This window comes from Neoarius graeffei, chromosome 15, assembly GCF_027579695.1.
Source record: "Neoarius graeffei isolate fNeoGra1 chromosome 15, fNeoGra1.pri, whole genome shotgun sequence".
Classification (NCBI taxonomy): domain Eukaryota; kingdom Metazoa; phylum Chordata; class Actinopteri; order Siluriformes; family Ariidae; genus Neoarius; species Neoarius graeffei.
This window is the reverse complement of record NC_083583.1, coordinates 70,445,571-70,468,582: the sequence shown is the minus strand read 5'-3', so window position 1 is coordinate 70,468,582 and position 23,012 is coordinate 70,445,571. Positions and strand designations below refer to the sequence as shown.

Here is a 23,012-nt window from a genome sequence, read left to right as displayed (position 1 = left end):
TTATTTATCATTACAGGTAACTGAAGCAATCTACCTCAACCCAATGCAACCTATGCAATGGACAGGTGTAGACCAATGGGCTCTTCCTCACTGGTGCTCCAATGTTGGCTAAAGCCACCCGAAGGTGTCAGGACTTGACACCAGTGCATCTGAATACACTTTCAGAAACGTGTGTACACACAGGTCAGGACCACTCAAACCTTGTGCTCTTGTCTGGTTAAAGTTGTAAAACAAGGAGGCACTGACAAAAGTGAATATGCCATCATTCATTAATTGTGTATTTAAAACAATGCCTTAGCAAATGGTAAATTCTAAACATCAGTGACGCTTTTTGTGCACAGTTTGGGATCTGTAATTTTTCTTTCCAGTAAAAATAAGGCATCAGCTGAGTGATAACCTAAATTACTGAACATTTGCTCGATGCTGAAACTCAGCACTGTTAGCCTTTAACGTTGCCTGGCACCTTCTTTTGAGGTAAATGTAGGAATATAAACTTGAACATGGAAAGTTATTACAAAAAAGTTACACTTTTGTAATGGCATCATGAATCATTCTGATTTAAATTATTTTAAACTGCAGCATTTTTGCATACATGCATATATATATTCCTTTACATTTACACTGGATAAAAGACTATTCACTACAAAGAACTGGCCTGATAATCTGAGGAAACTCGATTATGTTGTTTTGGTAACCTTTTTTTTTTTTGTTAAATTCTCTTAACTCATTAACACACACAGTGGCTAAAGCACAAATTATTAACTGTATTTACCAAGGACCTGTGTGTGAAAACATCAAGTAAACTTTGGCTTTTAAAGATAAAACATTAATGTACAATATTCTATATCTAATTAAAAAAAATTATTTCTGATATTTCTCAATGATGCCTATACATGTAAAGTTGGAGCTCAGTTTTGGACATGATTTAATCAATTCAGGTGATTTTTTTTTTCTCCATTTTTTTCCCCCCCGAGACAAATAAAGATCCGTGGTGCTGAAAACACTTTTGCTCAGAAAGGTGCTAGTATCTGCTTTTGAATGATGCACACCATTAATGCTGTGGTGCTCCCTGCAACTAGGAAAAACACACACGTGCGCATGATTTGGGGGGGGGAATCTTCAAACACTGGTAAAATACAACATGGCAAATAAATCTACTGTGCAACTGCCGCTTTTTTTTTTTTTATAAACATTTTTGTACTGTGAATGGAAGTAACTCTCAATGTGTAATTGTATATAATTTCGAATATTTATCATTTCTGTTGTGATTGTTTTGTTCATTTTGTATTAACGTACTGCATAATTAGTGCAACTTGTGTGTACATGACAAAAAAACAAAACATGGTGCTACAATCTAACTCTGGACTGTGCCTATTTATATTAAGAACATCAAATAAGAGAGATTATTCTGGGTGCTTCTGTTGACAGGGACCTCGCATTATGTAGCACCAAGTGGAAAGCAATCAGACGCTGCATTGATCCGAAGCGTTTTTAACTGAATTCTTACTTGAGTTATTCTAGACTTTAAAGTGGGGATCTGTCTCCACTGGTGCTGGCATTTGGCACACTCACAGCCAAAGCCCTCTGTCCACCCTGCTTCGAGTACTAAGAGCTTTTTCGCAGGGTGAAAACTCATTTTTCGTTGTGCATGCTTCTTGGTAGGAGTGGGCGATATGACAAATATATTACATTTCTCAAAAGCATTTCTCCAATACGTGAGGAGCATTACAATATACAGTGAGTGGGACAAGCATTCAGACCTCCTTGTTTTTATTTACTTCTAGTGCATATATTCCACTTGTTTTACACACGTTATCTTTATATCTATAAATATGAACAAAAAAGCATGTATTCATGAGCATAAACAGATGTTTAGAAATAAACTAGTAAGCAAATTACCAACATTAGTACTTTGTTATTGGCATTACAGCTTTGAGTCTTCCACAGTAAGAAGTAATTGCTTTTTTGGACCATTGTGGTTCAACCCTCTTGGCAAATTGTCTTCAATTCCCCAAGTTTACAAGGTTCTCTCTGATGGACTCTCATTTTCATAATTTTGTTATCCCCCGCTGACCGAAAGGCCCGAAGGGGGATTATGTCATGGCGATGTCCGTCCCGGGAAGGGTACTCGCCTTCTGAAATCAACTCACAATTTTTGGAGGAATTTCACAAAACTTGACAGGATTCTTTTGTTATATGTCAGTAATACGCATATTGTAGTTTCGTCCAATTCAGTCGTATTTTACCAGAGTGATGGCCCTTGATTACCAAACTTGTACCAGTGGGGGATATTGTGCTCTCAGAGCACTCATTGTTGGCAATATCCGTCTCGGGAGACAATGGTATAGCGCTAGGACTTGGAGTAGCTATGCAGACCCACTCTAGAGTGACAGTCTCTCCCACACTGTCTGTAGACAAAGGTAGATGGTGCTCTTGGCATAGAACCTAAACCAGGTACGGCAGTCTGCACTGTGACATGCTGTGAATGAGGGGTGAGAACCGAAATCGCAGCTGCCACTACAGTCGCAACAGGCTATATAGAAAGCAACTATGGCTACGGGACATGCACGACGCAACACAAACATATACAGGCATTTCACCATACAATACCTCCACCCTACGTTTTCATAATGGTCCATAAATTTTCAGTGGCATTCAAGTCAGTACACTGGCTACACTGTGTAAGGCATTCTTGAGTTATTGTGGCTTTTATGTTCGTCATTGTCTTGTTGAAAGATCCATCATCTCTCCAGATTCAGGCCCTGTCCACACGGCAACGGATTCAGGTGACTCCGATACAATTGCTTATCGTTTAGGCCTGGCGTCCACACGGCACCGGCGTTTTGGGTGCCCAAAACGCAATCTTTTTGAGAACGGGTTCCAGAGTGGAAAGATCTGGCAACGTTGCCGTTGTGAAGTCGTCTGGATGGGTAGAACGGATTTGTTTACGATGACGTCACAACCACATGACTGTGAGTGCTTCACGCCGGGTAGAAGTGTAACGAATATCACCAGGATATTACCAGGAAAAAGCCTTACAGAGCACTAGCGAGAGTGAAACACGAGCTTGGATATTATTATTATTATTATTATTATTTTAATAATCCAAAGACATGCAGGTTAGGTTAACTGGTGACTCTAAATTGACCGTAGGTGTGAATGTGAGTGTGAATGGTTGTCTGTGTCTATGTGTCAGCCCTGTGATGACCTGGCGACTAGTCCAGGGTGTACCCTGCCTTTCGCCCGTAGTCAGCTGGGATAGGCTCCAGCTTGCCTGCGACCCTGTAGAAGGATAAAGCGGCTAGAGATAATGAGATGAGAATGAGATTATTATTATTATTATTATTATTATTATTATTATGTTCAGTGTTAGTTCACAGTAGTAATGCAAGAAGCAGAATAGTGACAGTAATAGTGAAGCAAAAACATGCAGTTGTACAAACACTGCAGCTCTACAGCAAAATATTCATTTATGAAATGGTCTGATTCTTAACACCAGTAGTGCCAATGATGATCTCATTGCGATGCGAGTTGTCAACAAATCCTATAACTTGGTTCATGAAATGTGCTTACAAAATATTTTCACTGTGAATATTTATTGTGTAATGGTGCAAAGTGAGAGAGAGAGAGACTCTGCCCTTAGGGCAGAGTCAATCCCGCCAGGAAAAAAAGGAGCGATCTCACCTCTTCAGATGTTGGTTTAAGTCCGACAATACATTCCTCAAAAAGGGCGTAGAGGAGCAAATTAATCCATCAACGTGTAGCATTCAATTTATTCCGGACCATTAAAGACGCCGCCTTCCACGTAGAATCATGCGTCATCCTCGCTGCCATATTGGATAGGTCAAAGCGGAGAATAAAGATTCATGCGCTGCCTTTAACTGTACCAACAGGTTTACCGTCCAAACGAGATCACATGGGATTACCTTTCACAGGTGAGAAACAACAAATTAATCCATCAACGTGTAGTATTCAATTTATTCCGGACCATTAAAGACGCTGCCTTCCGCGTAGAATCATGCGTCATCCTCGCCGCCATATTGGATAGGTCAAAGCGGAGAATAAAGATTAGCTGCGTTTAACTGTACCAACAGGTTTGCCGTCCAAACGAGATCACATGGGATTACCTTTCACAGGTGAGACTGGAAAAATACTTTTTCATTGTATTTGGTCATTATAATGTAATTTTACGAACAGATTTTTCTGACTTTGTGGCTAATATGAAGTCTCGCGCATAATAGTTTATGTGCATATGTCCTTACTACTTCTATTGTTCTGGTGTCTCCGAAGGGACCGTCTTACAGCGCCCCTAGAGGTGTGGCATGTGTATTGCATCGTTTTCAGCAAGCGTTGCGTTGCCATATGGACCTGATATTTTACTGATCGTTGCCCATTTGGACACGATATATTTTTAAATAACATCTCGTTGCCGTTGTCGTGTGGATGTAGCCTCAGTTTCAGGGCTGATGAGATTATATTCTCTCTAAACATCCAGGAACATTGCTCCATTCATGTTTCCTTTGATGAACAGTAATGCCCCGATACCATTTGCAAAGAAGCAGCCCCATATTATGATGCTCCAGCCTCCTGCTTCACTGTGGGATTGATGTTCTTGGGCTTGTACACCCCACCCCCCACCCAAACATGATGATCTGAGTCATTGCTGAACACTTTCGTTTCTTCTTTTGTTCCAAGAGAGTTCTGATTGGTCTAAATGCTTGTATGCAAATTTTACAGTGAGAGCTTTAGCTTTCTCACTTAACCTTCCTTTCCTTAGTTTGAGAGCACCTTGTGAAACTTGGGGAAATTGTCAGAATGCTTATTTCCCCTCATGGTACAGTGGGGCAAAAAAGTATTTAGTCAGTCACCAATTGTGCAAGTTCTCCCACTTAAAGATGAGAGAGGCCTGTAATTTTCATCATAGGTACACTTCAACTATGAGAGACAAAATGAGGAAAAAAATCCAGAAAATCACATTGTCTGTCTGATTTTTAACGAATTTATTTGCAAATTATGGTGGAAAATAAGTATTTGGTCAATAACAAAAGTTCATCTCAATACTTTGTTATATACTCTTTGTTGGCAATGACAGAGGTCAAACATTTTCTGTAAGTCTTCACAAGGTTTTCACACACTGTTGCTGGTATTTTGGCCCGTTCCTCCATGCAGATCTCCTCTAGAGCAGTGATATTTTGGGGCTGTCGCTGGGCAACACGGACTTTCAACTCCCTCCAGAGATTTTCTATGGGGTTGAGATCTGGAGACTGGCTAGGCCACTCCAGGACCTTGAAATGCTTCTTACGAAGCTACTCCTTCGTTGCCCGGGCGGTGTGTTTGGGATCATTGTCATGCTGAAAGACCCAGCCACGTTTCATCTTCAATGCCCTTGCTGATGGAAGGAGGTTTTCACTCAAAATATCATGATACATGGCCCCATTCATTCTTTCCTTTACACGGATCAGTCGTCCTGGTCCCTTTGCAGAAAAACAGCCCCAAAGCATGATGTTTCCACCCCCATGCTTCACAGTAGGTATGGTGTTCTTTGGATGCAACTCAGCATTCTTTCTCCTCCAAACACGACAAGTTGAGTTTTTACCAAAAAGTTCTATTTTGGTTTCATCTGACCATATGACGTTCTCCCAATCCTCTTCTGGATCATCCAAATGCTCTCTAGCAAACTTCAGACGGGCCTGGACATGTCCTGGCTTAAGTAGGGGGACACATCTGGCACTGCAGGATTTGAGTCCCTGGCGGTGTAGTGTGTTACTGATGGTAACCTTTGTTACTTTGGTCCCAGCTCTCTGCAGGTCATTCACTAGGTCCCCCCGTGTGGTTCTGGGATTTTTGCTCACCGTTCTTGTGATCATTTTGACCCCATGGGGTGAGATCTTGCGTGGAGCCCCAGATCGAGGGAGATTATCAGTGGTCTTGTATGGGTTCCATTTTCTAATAATTGCTCCCACAGTTGATTTCTTCACACCAAGCTGCTTACCTATTGCAGATTCAGTCTTCCCAGCCTGGTGCAGGTCTACAATTTTGTTTCTGGTGTCCTTTGACAGCTCTTTGGTCTTGGCCATAGTGGAGTTTGGAGTGTGACTGTTTGAGGTTTTGGACAGGTGTCTTTTATACTGATAACGAGTTCAAATAGGTGCCATTAATACAGGTAACGAGTGGAGGACAGAGGAGCCTCTTAAAGAAGTAGTTACAGGTCTGTGAGAGCCAGAAATCTTGCTTGTTTGTAGATGACCAAATACTTATTTTACCGAGGAATTTACCAATTAATTCGTTAAAAATCCTACAATGTGATTTCCTGGATTCTTTCCCCCCATTCTGTCTCTCATAGTTGAAGTGTACCTATGATGAAAATTACAGGCGCCTCTCATCTTTTTAAGTGGGAGAACTTGCACAATTGGTGGCTGACTAAATACCTTTTTGCCCCACTGTATATGATCGTGAAGAAACTTCCAACAAAACCGTAGTGCTACATTAAAAATGTATATGAAATTATATATGTACAGATATCTAATGAAAAGTAGGGGAAAATAAAAAGGAATCTGTTAAATTTTCAAAAATCAGTAGCTTCCACTCCAGTTTGTAAATTTAATATATAATTTCATAATAGATCACAATATCTACAGATACCTCAGAAAAGTGTGATGTGACAATTTATCCTGATCTCGATATTATATAAACATATCGCCCAGCCCTATTTTAAGTGTGCAGAGGCTGTTACTGGTGTCATGGGATCACTCAAATACATTTTGTTTGTAAATCTGTTTAGTCCATAAGAAAAGAAACGACTGTCCCAGGACTCTATAATGGCTCTCTTAACATTCCCAGAGTGTGAACCTGTTATCTGGTGTGAGAGAGAATTTAGAAATTTCAGTTCTATTATATTTAGAAAAGGGGCTGGAGAAAACATTGGTAGCCATAGCTGAGGCTAACATCGCCAACAAACGAGCTAGTTCATAACTACTCTTGTTCTCGCCCACACTTTATCCTCATAATGATGATATTCAGTAGACTACAGCGCGTGTTAAATTAGAAGTGCATAATGATGTGTTCTCTCTGAAGTGAGGACATTGTGTACAGCAGCCAGATGATGTAGTAGGATGTTACCAGCACTGTCTATATATTATGAAGTCATTGTTAAAGTTAGCTGTACCAGTTGCCTGTTTGTGTTTATTGGTAGTGCTTTTAATAAGAGTCAAGCTCCTGATAGTTTCAATAGAACTTAGACCAGTGAATAATGGTGCTCTCCTACACTTTAAACAAGGAAAGTGCAGCTATACATTTCTAAGTACAGACAAGATTAATAAACTCCCATACAAAGTTTGCTCATTGTGCTTTCTGTGATGTTTGATCTTACTCATTTACCGTATAGCTTTGAGGGGGAAAATGAAATTTAACTTCTCTAAAGCTTCATGTGTGGAAGTACTTGTAATTCTTATTAACACAATAGAATAGGGTGTGTGTGTGTGTGTATACTCAGGTACATGCAAGATTAGAATTGTACATTTCAAGGCAACTTCAGCTGGCATGTGTTTGTAATGTTGACATAAACTGTAAAGATACATTTAGCTCTGTAGTCTCAGGAAGATGCCTTACTGGTTTGACTTCACAAGTTGTCTCAAATATAAAGGGAAAGATTATAAACATTACCTGACTTCTCAGTGGGTTTAGCGAATCAATGTTCTTTTCTTGCATTCTTTGTAGATCATGAGGATTTCTCCCTTTTCTAATGTCTGCCAGCTTTCTCCAGCCATGTTGTGTGCATTCTGTACCTGTATTTTCTCTTCACACTAAGTTATAAAGATGATCGTAGTTATATGTCAAAGAAAAGTTACATTGCTGTCATATTGAATGACCAAACTTCCACTCTCCACATAGAACAGTATAGGATGATGGTGCAATAAGTCTTCACCAATGTTCTAATTGCTGTTGTTGGTGCTGGTTCTATTGCGTAATGAAGTGTTTCTAATAAAAAATAATAAATTAATTTAAAAAAAAAAAAAAAGCTCGTTTGCCTTGATTTGTTTGTGTCAATTCATTATACACCTTTTCAGGTTTGGTGTTAAAATTAACATTTTTACAGCATGTGCTTTGGTAGCTAACAGTAATTTACACTTTGTGCCTTCGAGGATAAATTGTATAAAATATGAGTAATCATTTGTAGGCAATGTCACCATGCAAATGCTGATGGAGAGATGTCACACTAAGCATGGACTGTCTGAACTGTGTTGTGTTGTTAGTACAAAGCAGGACATGCTGTTAATATCTTATCACAGCCTTGGCCAAAAATGAGCCTGACTGTATGGGAAATTGCCTTTCGCCTTTGCTGCTCTGAAATATTTGTGGAGGAAATAATATATTTACTGTAATGATGGTTGCTATTCTGTCACTGGCTTGTAAGTTCCACCTGCGTGTTAAACTAAAATGGCATCAAGTAAAGAATAAACACTGAATGCTGATTATTAAAAGAAGCTTGTCAGTAGTTATTCTATATATAAATAGTGTGAATGTAATTCTTTCACATCTTCAGTCCAGTTTTGCGCTCACTTTTTCTTATTGTAGAAATGAATACCAGGTCAATTTGTGTCTATTTTTTTTTCTTGGGGTCTTTGTTTAATTCTGGGAGACTTGCCAGAATGAAGACCTTGAAAAGCTTCAAAACATTTGCAGCTGTGTGTTCTGCAGTCTGTGTTGTCCAGTCATACTGAGCCATATCTCAGTTTCTAATTCACTCTGGTGACAACTGGGGCAAAGTCTATTGCATAACAGAACTAACTTACTGGATTTACCTGTGATTTAGTAGGGAGTATGTTATAATGAAATTATGATTAGGGGTCAACCACTGAATAAATATCCAAAGGCACCTTATTGTAATTGTACTTTTTTTTTTTCTTCTTGAAGGCAGCCTGCAATTTTAGCGTACACCACTCAAGTGCTGTAGAGCCACCAAGACACAGACATACAATGACGATATCTCCACAACATAATGTCTTAGAAATGCAGTTCCACCATTCTTTCCATCATTGTGCCTTGACATATTCACTGTACATGTGTTCAATTTCCCAGCCGCTAGTGCCGAACAGAACAACTGACTACATCAACTGGTCAAAATACACTCCACTAGCACTGTTTTTCTGAAAAATGGCAGTCTCAAAGTTTTAGCAAGTTCTTGTGATCACGATAATCCTGCCTCTAGCCCCTGATGTAAACAGTTCTTGGCTCTAAACCAGCAATGTGCTGCTCTCAAACCGTTTTTCCTGGCTGAGAGCAAATTCTTTGGTTGTCGAAACACAAAGAATGGGTTTGAGGTTAGGGACTGGCTCCAAACAGACCCTGGAACTGCCTTGGTGGAAAAGTGGGTATTTGATATAGAAGTAGTTGTTTATCACACGTACACAAGCACTGTGAAGTTCCTCTCTGCATTTAACCCATCTGGAGCAGTGAACACACACATGCACACATACCCAGAGCAGTGGGCAGCTATGCTACAGTGCCTGGGGAGCAGTTGGAGGTTAGGTGCCTTGCTCCAGGGCACTTCAGCCCAACCTTCAGGCCATGGCTGCCCCATGTTAAACTAACTGCATGTCTTTGAACTGTGGGGGAAACCGGAGCACCCAGAGGGAACCCACACAGACGGGGAGAACATGCAACTCCATACAGAAAGGCCTCTGTCGGCCGCTGTGCTCGAACCCAGAACCTTCTTGCTGTGAGGTGTCCATGCTAACCACTGCACTGCCATGCCATGTACAGTACAATTCATCCATAATGCAACTGAGTCTGACCGTTCCTGTTTTGGAACTTTACAATCAACAACTCTGACACCAAACCTTTCATATGTTTCACATCATGACCTGATGATGGTAACAAGCTTCGAGTTTATTTGCAACTTGGGGGAGCTACTGAAAATAGGAAGTGAGAATGATCTTGCCATCAAATTTAGGAAGAAGTTCTTGGCCCCTAAATCATCACTTGCTGCTGCTATTATTATTATTATTATTATTATTATTATTATATATTTCAACCAATCAGATTTGGTTATGTGCATGTATTTTTGTAAAACATCTCTCTACATTGTATGCAGTTGTTGTGAATTTAATACATGCTGGAATACAGTATGTTTTATGATGATTTTTTTTAAATGTGAGAAATAACATGAACAAGTGTTAAGATGCAAGATGGGAAAAAAAGATCTGTTTTGTTTTATTCATTCATTCATTCATTTTGGAATGCCCTAATCTTTGTCAACTCCAGCTCTCAACTTTTGATTTAATGCACCGGGTGTTAGCACAGTAATCCATTGTCTGTCTGACTTGCTTTATTTGTGCTAGGCTATAATAGTGTTTCTCCACATTCACACTGTCTGCTTCAACCCCCTTAAATAAAACAAAAGACGCATTGAAATCCCTCCATTCAAGGACATGGTACTGTGAAGCTCTTTTGGCCGCTTGTTTCCTTCAGGAATGCAGAAGTTGTGTATAAAGCTCGTTTGCATTGTTGAACCTTTCCCCAAACACACTTGTGACTAAAAGGAAATTGGTGTGAAGATGTGCTTTTGGCTGTTGTTGCTTCTGCCACTAACGGTGGACACAGGACCTCTTGGGAATGCAGAGACAGAGCTGAACCCAAGCGAAGACTTCCTACCAGTCCAGTCACAGGCAGGTCAGTCACCCACAAATTCTGATGTCTTCTGTTTTCTTTCAATTACTATAGGTGAAATCTAGCATGTAACAAAGCTTGGTTGAAATTCTGACTTTTGATTGGAGTGGCAGTTTGCACTGCTGTAGTAGTCTTTATTAAATTGGTTGAATATGTGCAGTATCACTAGCAGTCTTTTCTAATGTATTGTGCATGTGTTTACAGGACAAAACAGAAGTGAAAGGGAAAAGCATGTGCCTGCTGTAGGACCTGCCGGTTGCACGCTTTCTCCCTTACAGCATCTTCTGGAGGACATGCCACATGGTGAGGCGAAACATCACCCTGATGCACTACGTGAGGTCTTCCTTGCTTTGCAAAATGGCTGGAATAAGGACCGTGATCTGGTGAAGCAGGAATTAACTCAGTTTGGATTTTGTTCACATTATGGTGTGCAATATTCCCAGTTTTCATCACTAATGGTGCAGAAAGAGAATAATAGCCCAGAATTTTTGCACAGCAGAAAAGGTAATAGTGCTCTAATTTCATACTCCTGTGGATATAAATTTTCAAGTAATGTACATATCTTCTCAAAGATAGTGGTACAGGATTGTTTTTCCCCTGTCTCTCTCACTTATTTATTTATTTATTTATTTATTTAAAGAACTTTGGGATGTTGAAGAGGATGGGACTTTCATAATGACCCTACACTTTGCAAAGCCTGGGAAATGTTATCAACAAACCACACTGGCTTCTATGATTCTCCTGTTTTTCATTGACTCCTGCAACACACATGAGTTGAAGATAAAATTTAGTGGTCATGTTCTTCAGCCACACAACCAGGTAATAATAATAATAATAATACCTTCATGTGAACTGAATAGTTCCAGTTTACTGAACATAATAATATGGTTGTGACGTTTTGTAATGACTGTTGGTTCTATGTTTTCATTTTGTGCCAGACTGTGTGTGTTTCTCAGGCAACACGTTTCCTGGTTCTTACAGGAGTTCAGATAGAGAGCTTCAGTCATGAGCATATAAAACTGAGGATGGATGTTCAGCATGACAGTGGTGATGTCATATTTTCTGTGCATAATTATTGTAACTAGGGTTAATTCATGATGATCAATGTATGTTAAATGTTTGCACTATTTTTAGGAAAGAAAATAGGTTTGTCTGAATTTCAGGCCATCATGCATCGGAAGAACACTAGGTCCAAGAATACACAGAGACCAGTGATGCTTTTGTTTCCCAAGAAATCTGACAGTGAAAATGTACCTCATTCAAATGGGTATGTTCATGAGCAGTCCCTATTCACATGTTGAAGCTATGAAATATAACTTCTGCATCTCTTTCATTCAAGCATTTCATCGACAGACTGACCTAGCCATCTGCACTCTTCTTCCAGAACATTTCTCTTCTTGTGTGAACTCCGGAAGTTCTTAAATGAAGTCTCCCCTCAAGGAAATCCATTTCTTGCACAAGATGAGGTCAGGACAATCAGCCCCAGTGTTCTGCACTCTCTGCCCCCTTTAACTCTTGGAGCATCTTCAAGTGAGTCCCTTCTTCTTGAGCTGGTTAATTCCTCAGGCCCAACTGTGTTCTACTTCCCCCGCCAAAACTTGGGACTGAGGACCCACCGAGTGGAGCTGGCCCTAAAGCCATCATTGCTTTCTGTCCTGAAATTAAAACTAGATGAAGCTTTAGCCCAAGTACGAATGGAGGACGTCGGACGTGGTGCGATAGATAAACTGCAGGTTCTCAGTATTCTCAGTGCACTTCCTGAAGATGAAGAGCTGGAAACAGGTGATCAGTTTACTGTAATTGCTGTCTGTTACTGTAAATGTCCATTTTAAAAACAGGAAGGTTAACTGTGGCTAGTTGTAAAATCATAACTTTATCATTTGCAAAGGTTTGGAGAACCAACGTGAGGTCCAGTACAGAGCTCTCTTACTGCTGAAGGCCTTACAGGCTGTGCTGGGTGCTTGGGCAGTAGAAAGAGCGCAGAGGGCAGCCCGAGCTGGCCAGGAAGGACCCACAAGGCTTAGCCAGTGTCACCTTGAGAGTTTCACTGTGTCTCTGGAGAAGTACCTGTTGGAACCTTCCACGGCCAACATTAACAACTGTGAAGGAGCATGTGGTTTCCCCCTGATCAATGGTAACAACCATGCCATCCTATTGAACAGCCACATCCAGAGTGGACAGCCTCTAAACCGCACACTCTGCTGTGTACCCGTGGCATATGATGACCTGTGTGTGATTGAGCTGAACAGTGATTCCACCACCATTTCTTATAAGACCAACATGGTAGCCAAGGAGTGTGGATGTCGCTGATATCAGAGCGCACACATACATTCCATTATATATGATAAAGATGCCTCATACATTACCTTACATTTCATTTATTTTTGGAAGTGCATACTTTTCTCAAAAAAAAAAATGCAGAACTGTAAGTTACTGTTATACTGTTAGACATGCAGGGCATATCCAATCTGTCAATCAGAAGAAAGTGTCCGAAGCACAGGTGTGCAAAACCCAGAGCAGTGACATTTACATCTTCTGAAAGTAAAATATCTTGTATTCTGTTTCTGGCACACACTGATATGGTCTAAAGTTCAGTTTCTGCTTTCTGAGGTGAATGATGTAAACTTTACAAGAGTAATATTGTTTCAGACTTTTTCCAATGCAGAAGTTAGATGTACTCATTAGACAATCCCAGAAGACTTTTTGCTAAACCATTTTAGCATGTATGATAAGTCAACATACCAAAATAATGATGCAATAATTATCCAAGGCTACAATGAGCTATTTATAAATGTCAGCACGGTTCTTCCTTGTAATCAATAGTTGATTTATATTCAAATTTAGTCCCATCATTGCTTGTGCATGAGAGATCAGCAATAAACAAAAATATCATGCTGTCCTTATTCAAGATGTAATGATTTATGACGGTTATATTTCTTGGTTTTGCTCTTTGTATTAAGTTTTTTAAGCTCCTCTTCCCTTCCAGTTCCCTCCAATTTTTCATTGACTCTTGACAAATTTAATTCTTTTCTTTTAAGAGTCTCTCAGGAATTTCTCTCTTCCGGGCTCCTTTGGACACAGGCCTTTCTCCAGGTTGCGTGGCTGCTTTCTTTTTGCTAAACTGTTCAATTTCTTCATCTTCTCCCCAATTCCAAAATACTAGACTGTCCCACCACGATGCTTCAAACTGGAAAAGGAAACAAAAAAACCCAGAGGATTTACTATAAACCTCTGAATTTCAGGTTACTGATAGGCAAGGGTGGTTTATAATACCTCATCCTGGACATCTGTATCTTCTGCCACTTCGAAAAAAGGCTCTAATGTCTCTAAAAACACAAGTAATTGATTTTTTTAAAGATACTATGAAATCTTAAAAGTTAGAGAAAATGTCTTGATCAGTAAGACACCTTGATCAGAAAATCACTCACCTTGTACTAATTCAGCTCCAGAGCTGAGCACCACAATGGCCATTGCCACCAATATGCAGCGGTTGAGGCTGATTCCATTCCATGGGTTTTCCACCTCACGCAAAGACTTAATGGATAGAATCCGCCTGTACTTCCCTATGGGATGAAAAAAACTTTATACATTCACTGTCCACTTTATTAGAAACAACTATACACCTGGACATTCATGAAATTTTCACTTAATCAAGGTGACATCAAATTTCAGAATGGGGGGGGGAGGAATGTGATCTCTAATTTTGACCATGGCAGGTGGCCTGGTTTGAGTATTTCATAAACTAATGATCATTAGGGATTTTCACACACAACAGTCTATAGAGTTACACAGAATGGTGTGTAAAAAAAAATCATTCAGGGCACAAGCTCATCCAAATGGGACAGTTGAATTTTGGAAAAAGACCAAGTTTGTCCAGTATTCAGCTGTGCAGTTTGAGTGAGCCTCTGCAAACTGTACAAGCCTCACATTCCTGTCCTCAGCTGACAGGAATGGAAAACAACATGGTCTTCTGCAGCTTATCCAGCTCAAGGTTTGGTGTGTTGTACAGTACTTTCTTCTGTTCTTTTTAGATGTTCTTCTGCTCATCATGGTTGTAAAGAGTGTTTGTTTTTTGAGTTATCATAGACTTTCTGACCACTCTTAACACAAAATAAGTGACTTTTGCACCCTTCCCCAGGCTGTTGTGTGTGAAAATCCCAAATGTTTCTGAAATACTCAAACCATTTGGGACCAACAAGCATGTCAGAGATCACACTTTCCCCCCTTTTATATTTGATTAATGGAAGCTCAGAATTCTGCATGATTTCACCACATGACTGGCTGATCAAATACAGTAACTGCATGAATACACAGTAATGCAAGGGTTCTTATTAAACTGATGAGTGAGTGTATAAGTGTGAATAACCATCACATTTACACATAACATCCTTAGGTTCCTAAATAACAAGTAATTCTCCTTGGCTAAGAATCACTGGTGGGTGTGTTTTTTGTTTGTTTGTTTGTTTTGTTATGCCTCCGCCACCTTAAGGTGCAGGAGGCATTATGTTTTCGGGTTGTCCGTGCATGCGTCCGTCCCGAAACCTTGTGAACACGATATCTCAAAGGCTGATGAAAGGAATTTCACCAAACTTTCGCCATTTGTGCGCTTTGGGACAAATATGAACTGATTAGATTTTGAGGTTAAAAGGTCAAGGTCACTGTGAGGTCAAATGTCTGTCCGAGAACCTTGTGAGCACAATATCTCCAAGGCAAATGAAAGGAATTTCACCAAACTTTCACCATTTCTGCATTTGGGGACAAACATGAACTGATTAGATTTTGAGGTTAAAAGGTCACAGGTCAAGATTACTGTGAGGTCAAATGTCCATCCCCAAACTTTGTGAACACCATATCTCAAAGACTAATGGAAGGAATTTCACCAAACTTTCACCATTTGTGTGCTTTGGGGCAAAGATGAAATGATTAGATTTTGAGATCAAAAGGTCTAAGGTCAAGGTCACTGTGAGGTCAAATGTCTGTCCAAAAACCTTGTGAACATAATATCTCCAAGGCAAATGAAAGGAATTTCACCAAACTTTTGCCATTTGTGCACTTTGGGACAAACATGAACTGATTAGATTTTGAGGTTAAAAGGTCACAGGTCAAGATTACTGTGAGGTCAAATGTCCATCCCCAAATTACAACTTAATAAGGCGTGTAGTCTACCAGGCGGAGGCATCCCCATCGACGCCGTTGGCGTCGAGTTCTATCTAGTTTTTTGATTCATTACTTTTAATTAACTTTTGAATTGAGTTTTAGGACAAATCTACGCAAACTGTACTGTTATTATTACAAGGATGCAACTTTCACTTATGATTTTTTGATGCAGTCAGGAAAAGGAAAATTATTAAATATGTACATTACCATCATTAATACAGTAACATCAATAATTTTGAAGCAAAACTAACATCAGGAGAACAAAATAAATAATTCTAACACTTAAAGGGGTCCTAGTCCTAGAGGGCCACAACACAGATTAGTATAACACACCAGGTTTGGCTCATCAACTAATGACCAAAGCTAATTCATTTGTTTTAGAAGACTGAAAGCACAACTCTCTGTAGTTTGACACTTCTGAATAAGAACAAGTTATTTCATATGCATAGATGCCCTAATTTTTCAGCAATGGATTGAAATCGGCTGTATAAGATTCACAACACTTTTGACATGGCTTAAAATAGACTTAGGTGAAGCTGCAGAGAGCTAAAATGACGTCCAAATATCAAGTCAAGTCAAAGTCCCTTCCCACGCCATGTGACGTCCAAATATAGCCATGCATAAATATGTATCTGTATATAAAAAATTCAGAAGTTATCTATGATATAGAAATGACTCAATACTTGCCTGGCATGATCATAGAAAGGGTCGCTATTGCAAGTATGGACTGTCGATGGCTCACGTTCTGTATCAGAAATGTGTTCTTGACTGACAGGCACAGCTGAATGTGGATTATTAAAAAAATCAAAGGCAGCAGATTGCAGTAAAACGTGGCTTGGCAGGGCAGAAATGGTTTCACTTTACTACTGAAATTTAAGTTCGTCGCATGTACTCTTTTACCCATTCCATAAATTTAGAATGTACTAATTATAAATCTTTTCACACTGAAATAACACCATACAGTATGTACTTTCTACAAATTATTTTCTAATTTAAAATAAAAGCTATAAACCCAGTTATCATGTTGCAGATGCATTTTTGTTTAATCACAGTTGGAATTGGCCAATAAACATTGGCACATTTTGACCAAGACTATATATTGTGTATGGTGGGGGGGGTTGTTTGTTTTAATTGGTCTGTTTGTCTTTTTAAAAGTTGATACATCAATATTAGTGAACACTGGGTCTCTAGGAGTTAAGTAAGATGGAGTTCAACAACATTTGAAGATTTTTTTTAAACTCCTTGAGCCACTTTTGAACATGTTCTTTTTGATCATATTGTCTGTTATTTAAATGAGTAAGTTAAAAAAAATCAGCTATACCAAAGATTTCCCTGAATAAACACCTGTCCTTATGCAGGGCATTATTAGGAAGGCCTAATGAATATAATCAGGGCTGTCTGAGTAGCGAAGGAGCTTCTATGCAGATCTTCTACATAATGCTATAATGATGCATTTACATGTGAAGAATGTGGGTTTTAACAGTATAAACATTTCGTTTATACTGTTTTGTGTTTTACTTATGTTTATTACACAGCTCATTTGAAAACTTGATTCTGATTGGTCGATTATGGCATTCAGCTGTCTGTTATTTCTCTGTAACAGACCATTGTTATATGTTACGTCATTAGCGGAAGCAATAAAATAATTTTTAAATCAATATTTTGTCAAATTATTGATTTCTTCAGGAAGTAGCTGTTTAATAAGCAGGATAATGTACAGCAAGCCATTCATTACTGCAAAATTAACTCCTTCGTCTCACTGTACATTATCCATTACTTAACATCATTCTACTTTTAGTATTATTGCATATACACTGCATAAAGTGTAACTAAATATTATTTCTATAACATTTAATATTTATGGAAGCTTATTTACTGTGATATGCAGATTTCAGTAAAATGTCAAATGTTACTTAATATTATGCAATTGCAAAATAAAAGTTGCAATTAACTTAAAAAGTCACGATTGATAGAAAATTGTGAGTTTATATCACGCAATTGTGAATTAATATCTCACAATCATGAGTTAGTGCACCTTTGTGCTTCTATGTATCTCCTACCCCAAACCAGGCCACACCAACATGTCAGGTACGCTATCCTGTTCATCCAGAATAGCCAGTTCTCGCTGACAGAACAGGACAGAAACACTTTTATTGCCAGGTATGTGGACACACACGAGGAATTTGACTCCGGTTCACTTAGCTCTCATAGTGCAAAACAGATTTTAAAAAAAAAGCGTATACACAAAACAAGCAAACAACAGAAATAGGTGCATAGTGCAAAGTAATCCAGGTAAGTCAAGTATGGAATAGTTAAATAAATATAAAGTATACAGTGTGCACAGAATGACGGTATAAGTGTCCAGATATTTTACAAGTGATATTACTGATATATGAATCTGGATTTTAGCTGTTCATCACAGAAAGGATTTCCCTTTTGGTGCAATATGGTGCATAGGGCAAAGATGAAGAGTAAATTTAAATAAGTATAAATATAATATAAGTAACAGTGAGCACAGAATGACTATGAGTATGCAGATATTTTGTAAGTGATATTACTAATATACGAATCTGGATTTTAGCTGTTCATCACAGACACAGCCTGAGGGAAGAAACTGTTCTTGTGTCTGGTTGTTTTTGCATACAGTGATCTATATCAGGCGGCACGGTGGTGTAGTGGTTGGCGCTGTTGCCTCACAGCAAGAAGGTCCGGGTTCGAGCCCCGTGGCCGGCAAGGGCCTTTCTGTGTGGAGTTTGCATGTTCTCCCCGTGTCCGCGTGGGTTTCCTCCGGGTGCTCCGGTTTCCCCCACAGTCCAAAGACATGCAGGTTAGGTTAACTGGTGACTCTAAATTGACCATAGGTGTGAATGTGAGCGTGAATGGTTGTCTGTGTCTCCATGTCAGCCCTGTGATGACCTGGCGACTTGTCCAGGGTGTACCCCGCCTCTCGCCCATAGTTAGCTGGGATAGGCTCCAGCTTGCCTGCGACCCTGTAGAACAGGATAAAGCGGCTAGAGATAATGAGATGAGATGATCTATATCGCTGAGGGGAGAAGATTAAACAGATTGTGACCAGGGTGTGATGGGTCCGCAGAGATGTTACCTGCCCGTTTCCTGACTCTGGACAAGGAATATCGTTGGTATAAAGGGAGAAGAGCAGTGGGGAGAGCACACACCCTTGGGGGGCGCCAAGTCTTGGATGGAGGGCAGGTTGACACCAATAATTTTCTCTGCAGACCTTATTGTCCATTGCAGTCTGTTCTTCTCCTGTTTGGTGACCGATCCAAACCAAACAGTGATGGAAGAGCAAAGAACAGACTGAATGATGGCAGAGTAGAATTGTGTCAGCAGCTCCTTAGGCAGGTTGAGCTTCCTGAGCTGGTGCAGAAAGTACAACCTCTGCTGAGCCTTTTTGACGATAGTGACTGTGTTTGTCTCCCACTTCAAGTCCTGAGAGATTGTGGAACCCAGAAACCTGAAGCTTTCAACGGCAGTCACAGTGTTGATGGTGATGGGCAGCAGAGTGGGGGGGGCTCCTCCTAAAGTCCACTGTCATCTCCACAGTTTTGAGCATGTTCAGCTCCAGATTGTTCTGACCGCACCACCAGACCAGCCGTTCAACCTCCCGTCTGTATGCAGACTCGTCACCATCTCGGATGAGGCCGATGACCGTTGTATCGTCTGCAAATTTCAGGAGTTTAACAGACAGGTCTCTTGAGGTGCAGTTGTTGGTATAAAGGGAGAAGAGCAGTGGGGAGAGCACACACCCTTGGGGGGCGCCAGTGCTGATAGTCCGAGTGCTGGATATGATGCTCCCCATCCTCACCTCCTGCTTCCTGTCAGTCAGGAAGTTTGTAATCCACTGACAGGTGGAGGAGGGCACAGTGAGCTTGGTGTGGAGGATGTCTGGAACAATGGTCTTGAATGCCAAACTGAAGTCCACGAACAGAATCCTGGCGTACGTCCCTGCAGAATCAAGGTGTTGCAGGATGTAGTGCAGTCCCATATTGATTGCATCATCCGCTGACCTGTTTGCCCGGTAGGCAAACTGCAGGGGGTCCAGCAGGGGGTCTGTGATGTCCATCAGGTGTGACAACACCAGTCTCTCGAAGGACTTCATGACTACAGATGTGAGAGCTACAGGCCTGTAGTCATTCAGTCCTGTGATGGTGGTTTTCTTGGGAACCGGGATTATTGTGGAGCGTTTGAAGCATGAGGGGACTTCACACAGCTCCAGGGATCTATTGAAGACAAGAATACATTTGGGCAGCTTAGATTCTGTTTTTCCATGTGCTTGTATTGTTGTTTGATTCTTGGAAACAGAAGCACCAAGTCACAGTTGTGCAATATTTAAAAGTAACTATACAATAAAACTTTGCAATTGTAAAATCTTTACTACCAGTTGCGTTATAGTCACATTTCTGTATCTCACGATTGCAAGATTTTTAAAAATACAATTCTGTGATAACTCATAAATGTAATCAAGTTGTGATATTTCACATGATACCACATGATGCATGATATCTCGCACCTGTCAAGTAAAAAGTCACAACTGCGTGCTATCTCACAAAAAAAGTCAGAGTCGAACAGTATCTCAACTGTGAGGTGAAAGGTCATTGTGATATTTCAAAATTGACAAAAAAAAGTCCCAGTTGAGCAGTATTACAGAACTGTGTTGTACAAAGTCACAGGAGAGTGATTTTATCTTACAGCTGCAAAATGCAGTTGTGTAATCTCATAACCACAAGGTAAAAAGATGCAATTAATTAATGTTTTGCAACTGCAAGATAAAATTGGTAACAGTGTGATCTCACAACTGAGATAAAAGCTTGAAACTGAATATATTTTAAATATGAAAAAAAAAATCTAAATTGCACGGTATCTTTCAACTGTGAAATTAAAAAAAAAAGTCACAATTGTGAGATATCTCTCAAAGTCAAAAAGTCACAGTTGACTGATATCTTGCAACCGTGAGGTAAAAAGTCAGATTTGAGTGGTATTTCGCAACTCATCTCATTATCTCTAGCCGCTTTATCCTGTTCTACAGGGTCGCAGGCAAGCTGGAGCCTATCCCAGCTGACTACGGGAGAAAGGCGGGGTACACCCTGGACAAGTCGCCAGGTCATCACAGGGCTGACACATAGACACAGGCAACCATTCACACTCACATTCACACCTACGGTCAATTTAGAGTCACCAGTTAACCTAACCTGCATGTCTTTGGACTGTGGGGGAAACCGGAGGAAACCCACGCGGACACGGGGAGAACATGCAAACTCCACACAGAAAGGCCCTCGCTGGCCGCTGGGCTCGAACCCGGACCTTCTTGCTGTGAGGCGACAGCGCTAACCACTACACCACTGTGCCGCCCTGTATTTCGCAATTTACAAGATAAAATTTGTAGCTGTGTGACACTGTCTCACAACTGCAAGATTAAACACATGCCTGTGTGACACACTCACAACCGCAAGATTAAATATGTAGCTGTGACACTCACAACTGCAAGAAACAATTCGTAGCTGTGACACTGTCTCGCAAGTGCAATATTACAGTAAATACGTAGCTGTGTGACTCTCTCACAACAGCAAGATAAATTCCATAGCTGTGTGACAGTCTCACAACTGCGATATTAAATATGTAGCTATATGACCGTCTCACAACTTTGAGATTAATAGGTGTGTGACAGTCTCACAACTGCAAGTTAAAAAAAAATTGTAGCTGTGTGACAGTCTCGCAACTGCGACGTTAAATACGTAGGTTTGTGACATTCTCAGCTACAAGATAAAAATTTGTAGCTGTGTGACACTGGCTCACAACTTCGAGATTAAATACACAGGTGTGTGACACTGTTTCATAACTGTAAGATAAAAAATTGCAGCTGGGTGACACCGTCTCACAACTGCAAGATTAAATACTTAGCTATGTGACAGTGTCTCTCAACTGTGAGGTAAAAAGTTGCAGTTGTATGATTTTGCAAATGCAAGAAGAAAAATCACCACTTAACTGATATCTTACAACTACAAGATGAGAATATTGAGATGAGATGTATAATAAATATAACAAAGATTTGTGTGGCAGGAACAGCCTATATTTCCTGTTGGCTGTCCTTTTTGTTTATTGTAGTAAATGTTTGATTTACAGTAAGGTAGCAGTTCATGAATATGATATAGAAGGACGGTTTCCCAAATTGCACCAGTGAACATCCAGGGTTTGGACATCGAGATCGTGGAGGAGTACAAATACCTGGGTGTTCACCTCAACAACAGACTGGACTAACAAACAGATGTCCTGTACAGGAAGGGCCAAAGTCGTCTCCACCTCTTGAGAAGACTGAGGTCTTTTGGTGTGTGCAGGACACTGCTTAGGACTTTTTATGACTCTGTGGTAGCATCAGCGATTTTCTACGCTGTGGTCTGCTGGGGCTGTGGAAGTTCAGAGAGGGACAGGAAGAAACTTAATAAACTGGTCAGAAGGGCTGGCTCAGTCTTGGACTGTCCTCTGGACTCCATTGAGGTGGTGGGTGAGAGGAGGATGTTAGCCAAGCTGACTTCAATCATGGATAACCCCTCTCACCCCCTACATGAGGCTGTGGGGGCTTTAAGCAGCTCTTTTAGTAGTAGACTGCTACACCCACAGTGTAAGAAGGAGAGAGACCGCAGGTCATTCATACCTGCTGCTGTCAGACTGTATAACACCCACAACTTGTAATGTAGCACCAATAACCTGTTTGTTGTTATATTTGCACTACTTCACCACGACTACCTCTGCCATCTCTCATTGATGCAATTATGATGTGCAATAATATAAGCATTAAACTATTTTTATGCATACTTACATTTTATATAATATATATATATATATATATATATATATATATATATATATATATATATACACAGAGTCTACCTGTAATGTGCAATTTTTCAGAGCCTCTCAATAAGGCAATTTTTCTATACTTTTTCACGGTAGATAATGCAAATAGCCCTCTGTATTTAATCCTTCGTTCGTCTAATTTTTTATTTCAGTTTTATTTGTTATCTGTGACATTTTCTTGCTACTGTAACATGTGAATTTCCCCGATGTGGGATGAATAAAGTGAATCTAATCTAATCTAAGATACACCTGGTCGTGTTTGTGAGCGTTTAGTTTTCCTTATTAGAGCTCATTTACACCATGAATGTGTGGGT

General features: G+C 40.1%; 2 protein-coding genes across 2 annotated transcripts in view; both read left to right on the top strand.

Moving 5' to 3' along the window:
• Positions 1–4,881, top strand: part of dot1l (DOT1-like histone H3K79 methyltransferase) — a 94,836-nt gene extending 89,955 nt beyond the window's left edge. The window contains exon 28 of the mRNA XM_060941822.1: positions 17–4,881. Coding sequence (XP_060797805.1) covers positions 17–24 — 8 coding nt within the window. The 3' untranslated portion in view covers positions 25–4,881. The remainder of the gene's footprint in view (positions 1–16) is intronic.
• A 30-nt stretch (positions 4,882–4,911) lies between these two features.
• Positions 4,912–15,459, top strand: amh (anti-Mullerian hormone). Its single transcript, XM_060940700.1, has 8 exons — positions 4,912–7,229; positions 10,542–10,671; positions 10,873–11,172; positions 11,309–11,487; positions 11,607–11,715; positions 11,803–11,935; positions 12,053–12,450; positions 12,557–15,459. The coding sequence occupies exons 1-8, from the start codon at positions 7,113–7,115 to the stop codon at positions 12,976–12,978; spliced, it is 1,788 nt and encodes a 595-aa protein (XP_060796683.1). The 5' UTR covers positions 4,912–7,112; the 3' UTR covers positions 12,979–15,459.
• Positions 15,460–23,012: the final 7,553 nt, after the last annotated feature.

Excerpts from the sequence above, each read along its gene's own strand:
- amh (XM_060940700.1), top strand. The coding sequence starts at position 7,113 with ATGTTACCAGCACTGTCTATATATTATGAAGTCATTGTTAAAGTTAGC. Across the intron at positions 11,936-12,052 it reads AATGTACCTCATTCAAATGG|AACATTTCTCTTCTTGTGTG; the intron begins GTATGTTCATGA and ends CTCTTCTTCCAG. Across the intron at positions 12,451-12,556 it reads AGATGAAGAGCTGGAAACAG|GTTTGGAGAACCAACGTGAG; the intron begins GTGATCAGTTTA and ends TCATTTGCAAAG.